The sequence below is a fragment of the Amphiura filiformis genome, chromosome 10 (assembly GCF_039555335.1).
Source record: "Amphiura filiformis chromosome 10, Afil_fr2py, whole genome shotgun sequence".
NCBI lineage: Eukaryota > Metazoa > Echinodermata > Ophiuroidea > Amphilepidida > Amphiuridae > Amphiura > Amphiura filiformis.
The window spans coordinates 45,947,606-45,965,379 of record NC_092637.1 but is presented as its reverse complement, the minus strand read 5'-3'; the positions used below and the strand labels follow the sequence as shown (position 1 = coordinate 45,965,379).

Below are 17,774 nucleotides of genomic sequence, written 5' to 3'. Positions count from 1 at the left end.
CAACCTGAGATCGATCGTTCAACTGACGCATGATTATAAAAAGCCGCAGTCTGTGGCCCTCATAGACTTGGCGAGCCCAAAAGTAGTGATAGGATTCAAGTGCTGGTCATGAGGGAGGAAACTTAGAAGGCGTTGAACAAGGCTAGCTGAGATTACAATGTTGCAGGCATTAAAGGAGCACATCAAAATTTGAGATTCATTATGATAACTTTTTCTTCTGCACTAGATGACCGATACATTTAGCACAGATTCAAGGACGAAAGACGTGTATGATAAAACACAAATTGATGGTTTCAAGTAAGTTGTGAAGTTCTTTTATTTTTTTTCTTTACTTTTTCTTTTACTTATTATTAAATTATTTAGAAAAAAAAAAAAAGTCAATTATCTGCAATTGTTGAATTTGAAGGAAACCCCACCTCCTCCCAAATTATTATAAAAAAAAAAAAAAAAAAAACCCACTATAAAAATAAGGATGACAATCCAATCCACTGACTGTTTTTGATTGGACAAAAAGTTTTCCAACTTTTCCGAGTTTCTAATTGGATGAATTTATCGGGTGACGCGCTGTGTGTAGCAACTCGATCAGCTGTATTTTCTCATCATGGCGGCTTGAACAAAATTTGTCCGTGAGGAAAACTTGAACGATTAAAAAATTACAGTGATTGAAGAGAAGCGCATAGTTAGAGTGCAGAGTGGTGTATGTGACAAGAGAGCATATCCTCACAAACCTACTTAATGCATATTTTGAAGATACTTTGATATTGTAATATATATGCTCACATAGCTTGCATAAGACTAATACATTCATGGAATCATGCAAATCGGTAAGCTTAAAAACTCGTAAATTCTCATGATATATTTTAACATGATTCACGATTCATATGTTAAGGGAGTATTTTGTGATCCTAGCATCCTCTATTTATGTCATTTTTCATTAGATATCCACGAAAAAAACCTATTCCCAAAATTTCAGTTGATTCCGATTTTGCGTTCGCGAGTTATGCATGATTATGTGTATTACACTGCTCCATAGACAATGCGTTGTAATTTCTTTCTGGTGCACCAGAACGAAATTCAAATTTCACGATATCTTTGCTAAACGAATTAATCTGCAAGAAATATTTTGTACATAAACATTATGTAGCCAGAGGTTTCCAGTGATAAAAAATCTCAACTTTTTTTGAGAAAAGTGGGGGGATGAGGCTGTGGATCACGAAATGCCCCTTTAATGGATTCTGAGCTGAGCACAAAAACAGCTGCAAGTTTCTGATCTTCAATCTATTCCTGGGAGCAGATGTGCACAGAATTTGTGTTTATGATCTTGCTTTGTCTTTGTTGATATTGTTTTGTCGCGATCCGCGCGAGAGTTTATTGTAGGTATGCCAGGCAAACCTTAATTTAGGTATGCCAGGTGAATTTAAATTTGCCATCAAACTGCATCATTTTATATGTCAAATTAAAGCCCTTGAGTAAAGAAAGCCAAAACTGAAAACCTTTTTGTCATAGCACTTTCCGTGGCAAAGTTACATCTTTTCAAAGATCGACTTTCATCAAAAAGATTTTGCTAGCAAAATTCCCCAAAACAGCATTACGGGGTGTTTCTAGATCTTAGTCTCATGATGATAGCAGCTTTTTTTTTTTTTTCCTCTAAAATTCCATGTGTGAGTGTCTCATCACCATAAAAAATCATATATTTGGGTCAAGTGAAGTATAGAAAACATAATTATGTAGGTTTCCTTGACCATTTGTGCAGTTTTGCCAATTTAGCATTGCCCAAACAAAACCCAATTTATGAAATTCCTCCGGACTAGAACTAAAATTTGTACACCTCATTCTCGTTATTGCAGGTCCGGTAGTATAGTAGCTGACTTGCGTGTTCTATTCAAAGATCCTCCTCCCATCACTAGAACAGAAGACAATGAGAATTTATCAGATGAAGAACTCCTTGAACATGTTGAAAACACAATACAGAATCTGGTCTTTCAGATCATTACAGCATCAGCGTATGATGGGAATTTCATTTCCATTAAGTATGTTAATGATTCACTGCAGGTCAGTGAAGGTAAGTGTGAGGGATTGAATTTTTCCAGACTTTGAATTAAACCTGGTGTTCATGAAATCACTTTTTTCTGGAAATTTGGGTATTCATTTCTACAGGAAAAATGTTTTTGCCAATATTTATAAAATGGGGTAGTCAGGCCCTTTTTTCGAACAGGTTTTTTTGTCGCCTAAAAGTAGGCCTACTGTTGTCACTTGGTTTTGTAATCTTGTGTAGTGTTTTGATGGATCACATTTTTGTAGTAAAAAAATTATGATTACCTAACACCTTGGGTTTTTACTTTTCATTTCTTTTAGATTTTTCTTCAATTTCCATTTTTGATGGCAATTTCCATGCTTATTACGATGGGTCACATATTTGCAGTGGAAGCCAAAAAAAAATAAAAATAAAGAGAGAAAGTCCTTACCTATTACAATTTGCATTTTTTCCCTTTCAGCTAAACTTACTCTTGAAACCCCAACAACAGAGAGCCTGGTACCTACAACACAGAAACGCACAACCACAAAAGGCCCTACAACAGGTAAGTCTGAATAGAAATATGTATGTGTTTCCGTTGACCCGACAGACTGTGTCCTCAAACCGCCAAGTCAAAATATTTTTGAATAACAGATCAAAATGTTTGTAGGATTCCGACTTTTCTGACAGCCGTGCTTCAGACTGGGAAGTCTAAACTATCATTTCAAAGCATGGGTCGTCAACAAAATTCCTTAAAATGCCACTTAAAAAAAGTGCTACTATATCCATGAGAGCGCAGGAGATTGACTAACACGTTGGGTGTAAGGTGTCGCTATAGGACCTCTGATGGGGTCCATGAGCAACTCCCTAGTGGCTGTGGGGTGGGGTCCAGGGGACAGCGCTCTCAGAAGCTCTGGTCTCAAAATCCTTATTTTTGAGTGTAACTAATAAGTCACTCTCAGATAGCAACATTTCCTTTAATTCCATATGTATTTCTTAAATGGGGAAACAGAATTTTATCAAAATTTTCCTCCAAATTGCAAACTTTTGATGGAATTCATTTTCAGGATTTCCACATTTTTTCAGGCCTACTTGGAATTATTATCGCTTATAATTTATTAATATTTCATTGTGCCAGCAGAGCCACCTCAGTGTGCACCGTTTGAGTTTCCATGCGCCGATGGCATTGGATGCGTCCATAATTTCCAAGAATGTGATGGTGAACGGGATTGTAGAGACGGCAGTGATGAACATGACCAGTGTGGAGGTAAGTAACACTTGACAATTAACTGGATGGCCAAGTGGTTAAGGCTCTGTCTGGGGTCCATTTCACTAAACTTTACGAAGCTTCAAATCGTTAGTAAGTTCCATTTCACTTAGCTTACTTACCAATGATACCCTTCATAAGTAATATGGATTTACTGCAGGGCTCTTCGTAAAGTTATGTCTAGTATTGGGTATTCGTAACTTTACGAAAAGTTACTTGAGTTACAAAGGGTTAAAAGTTTAGTGAAATGGACCCCAGGTCTCGTAAACCTGAGGTCCTAGGTTCGATTCCCAAACAGGATTTTTTTACTTGTCCTCTTTATTATTTGCGACAGCGAACCTGATGAAAAATTATGTTTGTCAAACACAATCCTGCATGCATCCTTAAACCCATTCCCAAGTATTCAAATTGTCATAAGGATTCAATACGGTTCAAATAAGGGTCAAAATTCAACCAAATCTAGTTAAAAACCAATTGAAAGCCTTACTATTGGGTCAGTCCATGTCAAAACAGACTGAGTGTACACCCACCCTCTTGGATTATGCTCTCCTTTGGCTCAGGGGTACCTTTCATGGACCCCTAGGTGAGGTCACAAGAAAAAATTCAAATTCAATTTCGCTTCCGAATGGCGGGCCATCTAAGTTTGGCGACCTTGACCAAAATTGGGAATTTAAGGTGTCCAAATGACAAAGCGCTCTCTTTGAGAGGCATTTTCTTCTTAATTAAATCAGTTGTGACCCTCTTTTGAATGTGGTCACTCACTGGCTGTGTCTGAAATGCCTAATGCCAAAAAAGATTGATTTCGAAATTTCGTTGGGATTTCAGAGGGGGTCAAAATCAGCACTTCATACTGTTCAATCAAATACTCTTTGATTTTGAAGGACCCATGATAATGCCACAGTGCACTTATAGGTCCTAATTATGTTCAGAATGGATTAACCATGTGCCAATGTCTATGAGCAATTCAAAAAAGAAATTTCTAGACCCCTACAGAATTTTAGGCCCCCTAAAGTGGTTCAGCCACAAATGGCGCTTAAAATCGGCAAATTTTGACACCTAATAACTTTAGGTGTACACCAGATATGAATTTCTAGTCTTTTGCATCTGAAAGAATGTAGTCTAATGTTACTAGGAACATAAGATTTGTTTTGTATTTTTGTGTTTTGATACTTTCAAAAGGTCGTTGACCTATGAACATTTTTTCATAGCGCCCTCCTGAAAGGTCTGACACATAACAAACTATACATTTGTGGAATCCTCATGACCATACGAGTAATTTGATATATTACTTGACATAATTGGGAGCATTCTGAAAATTTGACCCCCATAACCTGTACTTTGCATGTGCATCGTTGCCAGGAAGTGCATTTTTGACCCCCTTAAAAATCCATACAGAGGATTAGAAAGTAATTTTTTCTTATTACTTGACTCAAGAGCAACTTGAAATATCAGGATAAATAATACAAATGGCTATAAAGTGATCAAAAATATAAAAAATATCATACTAAAATTGGCATCCTGTATGCATGGTATGTTAGGCAAAAATGACTATTTTTGAAAGCGTGAACTTAATACTAAAACACAAAAAATACAAAACAAATCTTATGTTCCTAGTAACATTAAACTACATTCTTTCAGATGCAAAAGACTAGAAATTCATATCTGGTGTACACCTAAAGTTATTAGGGGTCAAAATTTGCCGACTTTTAAGTGCCATTTGTGGCTGAACCACTTTAGGGGTGGCCTAAAATTCTGTAGGGTCTAGAAATTTTTTGAATTGCTCATAGACATTGGCATATGGTTAATCCATTCTGAACATAATTAGGACCTATAAGTGCACTGTGACATTATCATGGGTCCTTCAAAATCAAGATAATTTGATTGAACAGTACGAGGTGTTGATTTTGACCCCTCTGAAATCCCAAATCGAAATTCAAATCTATCTTTTTGGCATTAGGTATTTCAGACACAGCCAGTGAGTGACCACATTCAAAAAGAGGATCACAACTGATTCAATTAAGAAGAAAGTGCCCCTCAAAGAGAGCACTTTGTCATTTGGACCCCTTAAATTCACAATTTTGGTCGAGGTCGCAAACGAAATGGAATTTGAATTTTTTCTTGTGACCTCACCTAGGGATCCATGAAAGGTACCCCTGAGCCAAAGGAGAGCAAAATCCAAGAGGGTGGGTGTACACTCAATCTGTTTCGACATGGACTGACCCTATTATCATGAGGATTTAAGAATTGTATGGTTTGACCTTTTGGAGCCTAACTATATTTTAAAAGTTATAAGGGACGAGGCACATCGTCATCATCCCTATATCTTCATGTTAAAAATTGCCGTGATAGTACAGCGAATCCTCTCGTTTTTTAACAGCTACGCATCGCGATTTTGTTCGAGATAGGCCGAGCGACTCAGGCTAAGCATACCATGACTATCATATGAGATACCACAGCGTTTCTATATTCTACACATTATTACGATTTGTGCATGCTCTAGTACCCCATATGATGTTTCTATTACAAGAAAAAATTTGTTTTCAGGTAAAACCAGGGTTTTGTTTCCAGTACACTCACTCGAAAAGCAGTACACTAATTAGCGGGCCTTGCAGCTTGCTGTGGATATCTTTTACTGCATTTTTAATGTAAAAAATTTGAAATCCAACGTAAAAATTGAGATATATTTAATTTTGAGAATGACAATTATACTGTATAGGTATAAAGGAACGCGTGTAGCCCATTTAGTTAAGTTCCAGGTGCACGTCCTATAACACAATGCATATGTAAACTTTCTTTATCTGTATCAATAATAGAATATTGATTTCAACGGAGTATTGAGCTGTATGGAAAAAAATATTTATAATACAGGGTGTTGACACTGTGTGAGGTCACACTTTTGGCTCAAACTGACAAAGTTTATGACCCATATAAATCCCTATTGTCATGTGGATTTAAAAATTTTGTTTTTTTGAAGATATAAACACCACTTTTGGCTTCAAAGTTCTGACTTTAAAAAATGTAGTTAAAACCGGTTACCAAAGTATTCCTTTTGCCATGAGGATTAAAGAATTTTATGATGTAACTTGTCTGCATTGCACCTTTTTGAGATATCAGCAGAAAGCTACATGTATGGTCACAATTTTGTTGAAAACCATGAGAAAGGTCTTACTTACTTTTACAAATCCATATACGGTACCAAAGTATTGCTTTTGTCATAAGGATTCAAGAATTGTATGGTTTGACTTTGACGTATCTGTAACATAGCCATTTTAAAAACAAATTGCAACGTAAACAACCCAACAAATAATAGGTTGCAGTATTTGTTTGGTATGTGTCGTTTGTTACCTAGGTAGCACCCCAAAATTGGTCAAGGCCCATTGAATATTTTTTGACCTTGACATATATTGCAGGGAAAAAAATAACCAAAGGCACTGAAGGCAATTGCCTTGGGTGCCCCATGTCTTTGCCTTGGTGCTTCTCAAAATGTGTATCTTTGGATGTATTCTTTAGCATGTGATTGCATGCTTTGGTGACCAAGCAGGCCTTGGCAGAATTGCCTGCCTGCCCAAAGCATTGTACACATTCAGTGATTCCAACACAGCTTACCCCGTGGGCACTACTGTCTTTCTTACAGTGCTTCTTATTGGTTAATTACATGGTATAATTATCTGAGTAACCAATACAAGTAGAGCTTTTAGATTTTAGAGCAATTTTAAGCTTAATCCCGTTCAGGCCTAATGACTATTCTTACCACATCTCTAATTGGATTAATACGGTACATGATATAGCACTAGCCAATCAAAATAGTTCTTCTTAGAGGCTAATAATTCGGCTGGTAGCACCCTTGAGGTTCAGATGGCTTACTGCATGCTGCTCAGTCTCCATGAAACTTGCTATGACGACTTGTACCAAATTGGGCTACTAAATATTTACTGTGGCCCGGTGGGCCAATTGAATTCTTTGTGCCTTAGTTCTGGCAAGTTTTGGCAACACTGCATGTACACTAGAATTTGGTGTTCTTGATTGTACCGATGACTCAGTGGCCGCGCCTTGATAATAGGCGTCCCTGTAAAATGTTAATTTCAAGGCCTCATGCCCAACCCCTTCATGCTGATTAAAATAGTGATGTATTGCAACAAAAAGACACCTTGTAAATACTTTGTTAAAAATTGAGATTTGTAACTTGACTTAACAGATAATAAATTACTGTAAAAGTGTAAATTTTCCTTATAATTACACTGATCTGTACACAAAAGGAATATATTTGCTTGTTGTTATTTTCATGGTTGCAGCCTGGAACGTGAAAAGCGTGAAACTAAATGTAGCGTGAAAATTTGCACTTTTATAGTAAGCTCCAAAACTGAACCACTGAAGCTTAAGTTCTGGTTGTGAAAATATTATAAAGAAAAAGTTTATTTATTTATTGTGTTCCTTATTAATTGGTACATGTTTTTCAACAGTTTCGCCATCATAAGGCCCAAAAAAAATTTAATGTTCAAATGATCGTCTCATTCCTAGCGGAAGGCTTCAGAACTGCGTACCACTAATAGGTTTCAAATTATCTTGGAGGGTTTGGCAAAAGGTTAAAGAAGCATTGGACCTTGGCCATTCCAGAATTCACATTTAATTAGTGTTATTGATTATCTTCATATTAAACTGCACAATAGAAGTGGGTAGTATGGATATGCCCCATTGATGATAACACCTTTACAAAATACAGATTACTCCACAGTCCACATTTGTGTGAAATGATATAGTGTATACAGCGATGCCAACGCCGCGCCTTAGGCGCACAATTGGGCTACTTGGCGATCACTTGTCGCTACTCAAAAAGCATGCCGCTACTTGTCTAAAATTGGGCTACTTTTGACAGTCTCAGGCATGGCACTAATTTGATGTATTTTCCTTTCAATTTAGTCGATTTATAAAGGTTTTGAGTCTTTGAAGCTCCAAATTGAAATTACAATGGGTTTTGTGACCATTTATTGATCGGTCAGTAACTTCCCAGTAAGTACCGGAAGTTTCAAATTGAAGTGTTTTTCCGCCCAATTGTGTGTTTTGTGTTCTAAATTCGGGTAAATCCGCCCAAATATCCGGTATTGGGCGCTTTTTTGAAGCTTAGAAAATTGGGCTACTTGAGAATCCTTTACCGCGGCCTGGCGAGTCAATGCGCCGCGCCTTGAAGCTGACAAGTTTTGGCAACACTGCCTCCAGTCAGTGGCAGTAGCTTTGAAGTTCAGAATGTACTGCGTTGGCTTATTGTTTCTTTGAACGTGCACATAAAAATATGTACATGCACCAAGTAAAGCTAAGGTAACATAAAACACGCTGAACTTCAAAGCTATAGTGCCGCTGACTGGAGGTAGATATGTAGACTATAGGTTAAATGAAAACTCGAAATACCACAACAAAATTAACTAAAAGTTGTTGTGAGAACAGTACTCATAATTTCATCAATATAACTAAAAGTTGTAACGGTGCATCTTCCTTTCACCTGGTTTTAGGCTACAATTGTACTGATTTTATTTTAAGTTGTATTGATTGTGGCCCATTTTAGCATTAAAATTTTTTGTGTGATTTGTGCACATTTGTCCCAGGAAAGTCACTTTAGTAGAAATAGTTGGAAATATTGCCCTCCCTGGCTCCATGGCCCGGGGGGGGGCACTACAATTTTGGAGGTGACGCATATGTAGGGCTGTTTCAGCATCGCTCTCACCCAAAGACCCCATATTTTTAGATGAGCACATGCTCTCTCACCCAAAGACCCCATATTTTTCCTTTAAAAAAAGGTCATATTCTCACCAAATACGCCCCTAATTTAGATCCAAATGGTCCGTCTCTCACCCAATGACCCCATATTTTGTACATTTTGTTCTCACCGAATGCTAAAAATACATGCTCTCACCCAGTGACCCCATATTTTTGACATTTTGCTCTCACCGAATGCTCCTTATATACTGTGAAAGTGCCAGCCCTACACCTATATCCATTTCATATTGAAGTGCACCCCCTGGGATACACCCCTGCCCATCTGCATATGGGATGAGAATATCATAACATAACATAATTTCATGTTCAGCATCACATCATGTGTATATTTTTTTCTCATTTGATAATTGCAGCCTGCAAGCGACATGAATTCCAGTGTGTTACTAGTAAGGCGTGCATTGATAACAGAAATGTATGCAACGGCATGGAGGAATGTGACGACGGCAGTGATGAAGCTGAATGTGGTAAGTTGTATAGAAGCAAAAATGCAGTAAAAGGGGTAAAGGGATGAACCTGCATTCACAGGCTGGAGTGCCCATCTCTTCAAAACGATGGGGCCAGGCTCCTCCATGAAATGTTGCTGCGGGGGGATCACTGTCTGGAATCTAGACTGGGACTTTTCATGTTGAAGCCTATGGCTAGCAAGCAGAGCATTAATATTTAGGAAGAACTGCTGCACAGTGTCATGATACTGTCATCGCCCTGATATCTTCATGGCAGAAATCGCCATGGTAGGTTGAATCCACCGCCACGCATAGCCATTTTGTTCCGACCTGTTTAATAGTTTTGAGACGCATAATGGGGCGAAGGACATCTGACTAAGGCTACTGACAATTGCCCGGTGACTGACCTCGCTTGTGTGTGAGTGACCATCCATGGTACGCCATAAGTCATCTGCTTTTAGACTACCTCCACAATTGGCCTATACACGGCGCTATATAGTCGGCACATATAAAATCAGAATTATTGTCAGTTTTTGAGTTCAAGACGCAAGCTTCTTTCTCAAGATGCTAGCTAACGACTATCATATCTATTCAAAACATATATTCAAGTGCAAGGAACCACATCTGGCTTCTTTAGACGAAATCATTTACGGGAGATATTCATCATTTTCTACCTGGTATCCAAAGATTTTCGTCTCATATCAAACTCGTGCATAGCACATTCACATGTATTGATCCCGGGTATTGATTTTAGTATCTCTGATGCACCAAGTAATTATTAGCCAGGCGATGTCGGTGTGTGCTGTACATGTAACTTGATGTGGTCATGGGTACAACATGTTTAAGAATGTTTATCAAACAACATTGTTTTTCCTTTTTCAGCAACATCCCCAGCACCAATGTGTACATCATTTGAAATGCTATGTGCTGATGGTCAACAATGCATCTATGCATTCGAGGAATGTGATGGTGTCGTGGATTGTAAGGATGGCAGTGATGAACATGAATTATGCCAAGGTAAAGTAAATAAAATATTTTTGGGCAGTCAGTAGAATCCCCTCTGGTGGTAGGGGAGGTGGTATAGAACCCTTCGGGGAGGGTAGGCAACCTGTAGGTGTATCACCAGGGGCATATTCAAAAAGATTCAAACCCTGGGTGCTGAGTTACTGGAATATACCCAGAATAGGTGGATTTGCATGATTTTGCAGGAAACCTGGGGGCATGGAGCTGAAGCCTTTAGAGCTGCCCCTGGGCACACCAATCAATCATGTATTGACCCTTTGTCATGGTCATCTCAAAATGAGGTGTGTACGCCTTTCGTACGCATGCATTAATTACCCCATACGCTTTGCAAAAGCGTACTGGCATGTTGCTACAAAAACGTGAAAAACAAAAATGCACCTTGAGTGCATGTGTTTGAATTGAGAACCTTGTTTTGGTAGCAAGATGGTTGATCTGTTCAAAGGGTGAATTGAGCCAATCAGAGATATGGTAAGAATAGTCAGTAGAGCTGAGGGGGGTTGAGCTTAAAATTGCTGAGAGCTCTGTTTTGATTGGTTACTCAGGTGATTATATCTTGTAATTGACCAATCATGTGCTCTGTAAGAGAATGTCATACTTCATTAGTGTACTAAATTGATGAAATTTCTCTTATTGACTTTTTGCTTTCATTAACAGTTGTGACGACAAAGAGCCCGGTTGTCCCCACAACAGAAGGACAACGAATGACTGAAGAACCTGGTAAGTCTATTTAAGAATTTCTACCCAATCATTTGCAAATGATTGGGTAGAAATTTTTTTAATTACATTTTAATTATAAATATTTTTGAAAATATATTTGGAAAGAAAATGATGCACAGAATGCTAATGTGACCTACTTTGTACCACGAAATAAGCGTAAAGTCGCAAGTTGGTGGTTTTGAGACATCCTGGCTGACTGGACAAGCCAGTAGTATGTCGTTTTGTGAATGGCCCATTGCGTTCCCATTCTCAAATGACATACCGATATACCGTACTGACGCGAGTATAGTCCCACCTTCGAGTAAAGTCCCACCCCCAAATTTTCGAAACATTTCAGAAATTGAAAAAAAAAAGGACCTAGATTTAAATGCTAGGATCATTCATGGTTGACCTAAAAAAAAAAAAATTTCAAGATGTTTTGTATTTTTAATATGAAAATTGATAATTTGTATTCATGTCATACTCTATTAATGATTTCAAAATGCATTCAAATTCAATGCATTTTGAAATCATTAATAGAGTATGACATGAATACAAATTATCAATTTTCATATTAAAAATACAAAACATCATTTTTTTTTTTTAGGTCACACATGGATGATCCTAGCATCTATGTCTGAGTCCCTGCAGAACCGAAAAAATAAGAAACTTTTTTTTTGAAATTTCGAGTATAGTCCCACCCCCCAATTTTGAAAAATGTTCACCCAAAAACAGGGTGGGACTATACTCGCGTCAGTACGGTACTATTGGCTTAAACAGGTGCGTGCAAAACAAAGAACACCAATAAAGTTGCCTGGTCGTCTCGAAACTACCAACTTGCGAGTTAATGCTCATTTCGTGGCAAATGTTACAAATGTGGCTACCCTCTGCATGTAAAATGCATCTGTACCTAGAATTTGTTGCCATGTTCATTATTAAAAAAACATTTTGGCTATTACGAGTTGATCGCAGCACAGTATTTATCTAAATTTTTCTTGTGCATTTCACACAAGTACTTAAAGCTTTTACTGTGTGAAGTAAAGGAGGGCGGGTTAGTGTAGTGGTCTTCTCACTCGCTTCTCACCACTGTGGTTGGGGTTCAATTCCCCGCAGTGCCACATGTGAGTTTGGTTGCCGATTCATGCTCGTCCTCGCAGGTTTTTCTCCGGGTGTTCCAGTTTTCCTCCTCCATCTAAAATCGGACCTCTTCCCATATCACTGCCCCATCATATATCCGGATGGCATCCCTTAAATTTAGTAACCTCTGAGCACTATTGGGCTTAGCCTGGCTTCGGCCGAATGTTATAAATAAATAAATGAATGAATAAATGAATGAATGAATGAAGGAAACGAACAAACAAATAAATAAAGTGGATATGATCAGAATCAGTTCACTTTATTCCCAGAATTTTTGCGGATGGTTGACTGACATGTTTAGAGTGACCTTATTTTGATTTCATGATGTGGTACATTCCTAAAATAACACAAATTACCAAATGAGAGCTGCAATGTATTTTGACAAAACCGGCAGTTTTGAAAAATTATCTCATATTTTTTCATCAGCTATTACAAACTTCTCAAATTTAATGTATAGGCCTATTGGTCTGTGATAGCATTTGGGCAACTATTTTGTGTGAATGCGATATTGAAAAAGCTTATATTGGACTTGGACTATTCTATTCAAAGTCCACACTCCCCTTGTGGAAGATTTTTGAAATATCTTTCGCTGGCTGATGTAGCTAGCAAAGGTTTTCTGAACTGAAATTGTGTCTTCTATATTGACGATGTGCTCTGGTAGAATGTTGCAGTTGGGTTCATGGTGTTGGAAGCTAGATTATGAATGCATGTGATTTAGTAATTGATACTAATGTTTATTTTTGCAGTTATTCGACCGTGTAGTAGTAACCCATGCTTGAATGGTGGCCAATGTTTTAATGAACCTGGCTTCTTCTATTACTGCCTTTGTGCACCGGGGTCAACAGGGGTCAACTGTGAAACCGGTAGGAATGAGTTATTCCAATTGAAATCCATACAGTCCATAATATGGAAGACATGACCTTAATCTCAAGTGTCAGAGGGTGTAGATTTCAAATGGAGTGAACCATTCAGGTAACCCCATTTAAAATTCACACTCCCTGTGTGGGAGATTAATAAGGTCATGTCTTCCATAGGGGGTATATGGATATCAACTGAAACCGCCCATTTGTGGTTTTCTGTCTTGTTTGGTTTAGTTTGTCTGTTTATGCGTACACAGTGATTTTCATCGCTTGTTCCCCATGCACTTTTTTATTGTATACTCGATTCTTGTTGGCCCCTGTTTTTTTTCAGGTTTTACAGTTCTGTGGGTTTTCGAATTAGTAATTTTTGGCTATTGAACTTTACCTACTTCTGTGCCTACATTTATTGTTTCTTGTCTCCCTGTATTCTGGCTATCGTCGTTGGGCAGGAAAAACCTCCTATGTGCTTGTGGCCCCTGAACATGTTTAAAACAAAGCTGCCAACAGATTACATAGGAGGTTTTGTATTGAACATGTTCAGGGGCCAATGACACAAAGGAGGTTTTTCCTGTCCAACGACACTATGTTTTACTGATTTCCTCACAGCAAATCGGTATACCTTGTTCTTTCTTCAAATGGAATAATGAGACCAAAACAAAACAAAACTGGTTTTCTTATATAGAATCTTTCACATGTACATGAGGCTAGATGTGAAATTAAATTCACCATGTAGCACTTTGTAATCAGCCCATTTGGAATTGTTTATAAGAAAAAAAGTGTAGTGATTTATAGCCTAGACATTGAGCCACAAGCCTCAGCACACTATACAGTGTGCATATATGTGCATATAGTTTTTGCATATGAATGCAACGGGTAAAAGTAGTGCACCGTAACCCCATTGATTATATCATGTGATTAGCCAATCAGGAGCTTTGTTAGAAAGGTAAAGTATTTTCCTCCCTGATGTGGCAGTGATATCAAAGCGTTGAGGCAGCTGATTCGCTCCTACATCTATGCGGCATCTTAAGTGCGTGCGTGTGTACGCCAGTGCTTTTAGCGAACACTAGCGATTTGTAGCTGTGCCCAATGAAATGCGCACTGATGTCACTGCAACATCAGTGTGGAAAGCACTTTAGTCGTGCCCATGGGGTTTCTAACAAATTTGGTTCAAGAATGTCATACTTCATTAATAGTCTACTACATTAGACTAATGGTCGCTGGTTCGAATCCGGCCAGATGCACTGTTTTTTGGTTGTTGTTTTTTTCAACGTTTATGTGTGCTGTCTGCTCTGGGAAAGGATTAATATTTGTTCAATCTACTACATTGATGCAATTTCTTTTCATTCGTTTTCATTTTAAACAGTCATGACAACAACAAAGAGCCCAGTTGTCCCTACCACAGAAGAGCAGCGAATGACTGAGGAACCAGGTAAATGTACTATTCCATTTAAAATCCACACTGCCCCTGTGGAAGATTTGTCCACAGAGGGAGTATGAGTTTTGAATAGAATAAACAGTTTGGTAACTTCCATTTGAAATACTCACTCCAGTTGTGGAAGCATAATTTGGAGTATCAAAGTTGCCTTGAAGTACCGCTGCCTCAATCATTTCCTATCCTGGCTTTATTATATCATTTCTTACCATTCTAGAATAATCTTAACTATTTATGGCATTTTACAGCATATAAGAATAACTCATTACCTCAACACAAACCAATCATAATCATTCACCTGTGTGTACTGTATCATGATTACTATTTATGGCATATTACAGCATTTCTAAGAATAACTCATTACCTCAACACAAACCAATCATAATCATTCACCTGTGTGTACTGTATCATGATTACTATTTATGGCATATTACAGCATTTCTAAGAATAACTCATTACCTCAACACAAACCAATCATAATCATTCACCTGTGTACCATGATTACTGTCATAGTGCCACCACTTAGTACTGTGGCAATCATGATCATTCTAGTAGCTTCCATTATGTATAATTGTTAACTAGCATTTTCCATTGAGTTTCCAGAATATTCCATGTACAAACAAAGGAAATAAATGTCAAAACAAGTGAAAACTAATATCTGATGAAAAAAGACATATCTTTTGGGGACAAAATCAAAACTCGACCAGCACTGACCGCCGGTTCTGGGCGGGGTTGCTGTTGTTCTAAACAATGGAAACTGGACGGAACCGGCGGTCAGCTGCCGGTCGAGTTTTAATTTCATCCCTTAATGACTACCATGGAATATTTTGGGGGCACATAACACCAGCTACAGGCTTGATTAATACGGTACTGTTTAACCATAACATTGCTTGCCTCCTTTCTTCTATATCAACTCACAGGATGCCCCACAGGAATGTTCACTTGTCCCCTCCCTGGGGGTAGGGAGTGTCTCCATCAACTAGAAGTATGTGATGGAGTTGAAGATTGCCAGGGTGGGGGTGATGAAATGAATTGCCCAGTAGGTAATGGATGCAACTTAATTTGGTAACATTTTAATACATTTTCTCTTCAAGCCTTTCTAGTTCATTAAGGCAAGGGTTTTCTGTGTCTTGCTTTAAAACCTAAAGGCTAACAGCAGTGGGCTAAGTAATATTCCTTTCGAAATTCACACCCCTGTGGAAGTTTGCACTGCAACCTCAGTATTAAGCTATGCAGGTGGAATTTTGTGTGCATTTTGAGTGCATTTCCAGCAGTAACAGTATTTGTGATTGGATTAAATTTCTTTGGCTGTCAAGTTGTTAAGGTTTTTTTCTCTTCAGATATAGATAGCTTGGTTCCAGAAGCTGTATAATCTCTGCTAGCTATCAACACAATTTCATTCAGCTAGCTATCAAGTAGCTATAGTTGCACACTATGTTGGCCATTCTAATCCTGGCTTGGATGTCTGCCGTGCAATTTGCATTGGATTATGCAACCTTATTCTAACCCTAACCTAATCCTAACTATAACCCTAATCCTAATTTCTGTTCCTGTCAAGTTTTCAAGGTTTTTTCTCTTCAGAGATTAGACAGCTTTGTTCCATAAGCTGTATGTATAATCACTGCCTTGATAGTAGGCTAACTCTGCATCGTTTTGATATAACTATCACATAATATCCTAACACTCACACTTTACATTCTGAAATTTGGGTTTCATCCTTCATGTAATTATTTTGTGTATGCTAATCCTAACCTTAACTCTAATTTTAATCTTAACCCTAATCCTAACTCTACTCCTAACCATAACCCTTATTCTAACCCTAATCCTAACCCTAACCCTTATTCTAATCCTAATCCAAAACCTAACCATAAACCTAACCCTAACCCTAACCTTAACCCTAATCCTAATTTCCTGTAAAATTACACGGATTAACTGGAATTTGTGCTTTGTATACAATCCCAAAGCACACTATACATTGGTTCACCTCAAGTTCGGAAGTGATTATGAGCGTATTTTGCTGGGTGTAGAATTGAATCGTGAGTGTGAATTTAATTACACAGTGGACCTGAAATTAGACCTCAAATGGGGGCATAGGCTAAATTATTTCTAAAGGTAGCACCCTCTGGAATAGAAACTGAGCTCAAAAAGAAACTTATAATTTTTCACAACTTGTTTCTTACTATTCCACTTACTCTTTGGGAATTATTACCTGAGCAAGGATCTTGTAATCATTCTCACAGATTTCTTGTGTTGGGTGCCAATATTGGGCTGTGAATGTGGTTCAGGAAGGTATTCCATGTCAGTGCATATTGCTGTTGTGTCAGTTGGATAACTGTTTGGTTACTGACATGTGTTTAAAGTAGAGTATTGAAGTAAACCTGTGCGTAATTTTGGTTCGTTTTGATGGATAAGATTTTAAGATATGACCTTGTGAAAAATTATAAGTTTCTTTTTGAGCTCTGTTTATGTCCATATTTTATGAGCTAAGATTCATACAAAATTCCATATTTGTGGATGAAAACAGATGCATGAATACCCCCCATTGCACCCCACACTAATTTCCCCAGCTACATGCTTGATTTGCTGCATAACCATAACATTGCTTGCCTCCTCTCTTCTATATCAACTCACAGGATGTCCCACAGGAATGTTCACTTGTCCCCTCCCTGGGGGTAGGGAGTGTCTCCATCAACTAGAAGTGTGTGATGGAGTTGAAGATTGCCAGGGTGGGGGTGATGAAATGAATTGCCCAGTAGGTAATGGACGCTACTAAATTTGGTAACATATTTAATACATTTTCTCTTCAAGCCTTTCTAGTTCATTAAGGCAAGGGTTTTCTGTGTCTTGCTTTAAAACCTAAAGGCTAACAGCAGTGGGCTAAGTAATATTCCTTTCGAAATTCACACCCCCTGTGGAAGTTTGCACTGCAACCTCAGTATTAAGCTATGCAGGTGGAATTTTGTGTGCATTTTGAGTGCATTTCCAGCAGTAACAGTATATGTGATTAGATTAAAATTTCTTTGTCTGTCAAGTTTTCAAGTTTTCTTAATTCAGAGATTAGACAGCTTTGTTCCATAAGTTGTATAATCCCTGCTAGCTATCAACATGCTTTCATTCAGCTAGCTATCAAGTA

General features: G+C 38.0%; 1 protein-coding gene across 3 annotated transcripts in view; it reads left to right on the top strand.

Moving 5' to 3' along the window:
• LOC140162942 (uncharacterized) overlaps nt 1-17,774 on the top strand; it is a 179,397-nt gene that overhangs the window by 34,186 nt on the left and 127,437 nt on the right. Inside the window, exons 9-19 of one of the 3 annotated variants that reach the window (XM_072186256.1) lie at nt 227-297; nt 1,848-2,062; nt 2,496-2,579; nt 3,156-3,281; nt 9,404-9,514; nt 10,376-10,510; nt 11,171-11,233; nt 13,096-13,212; nt 14,573-14,638; nt 15,562-15,684; nt 17,275-17,397. In XM_072186256.1, the coding sequence (XP_072042357.1) occupies nt 227-297; nt 1,848-2,062; nt 2,496-2,579; nt 3,156-3,281; nt 9,404-9,514; nt 10,376-10,510; nt 11,171-11,233; nt 13,096-13,212; nt 14,573-14,638; nt 15,562-15,684; nt 17,275-17,397 (1,234 nt within the window). The remainder of the gene's footprint in view (nt 1-226; nt 298-1,847; nt 2,063-2,495; nt 2,580-3,155; nt 3,282-9,403; nt 9,515-10,375; nt 10,511-11,170; nt 11,234-13,095; nt 13,213-14,572; nt 14,639-15,561; nt 15,685-17,274; nt 17,398-17,774) is intronic. The other 2 variants (XM_072186258.1, XM_072186259.1) reach the window with 2 other exon arrangements.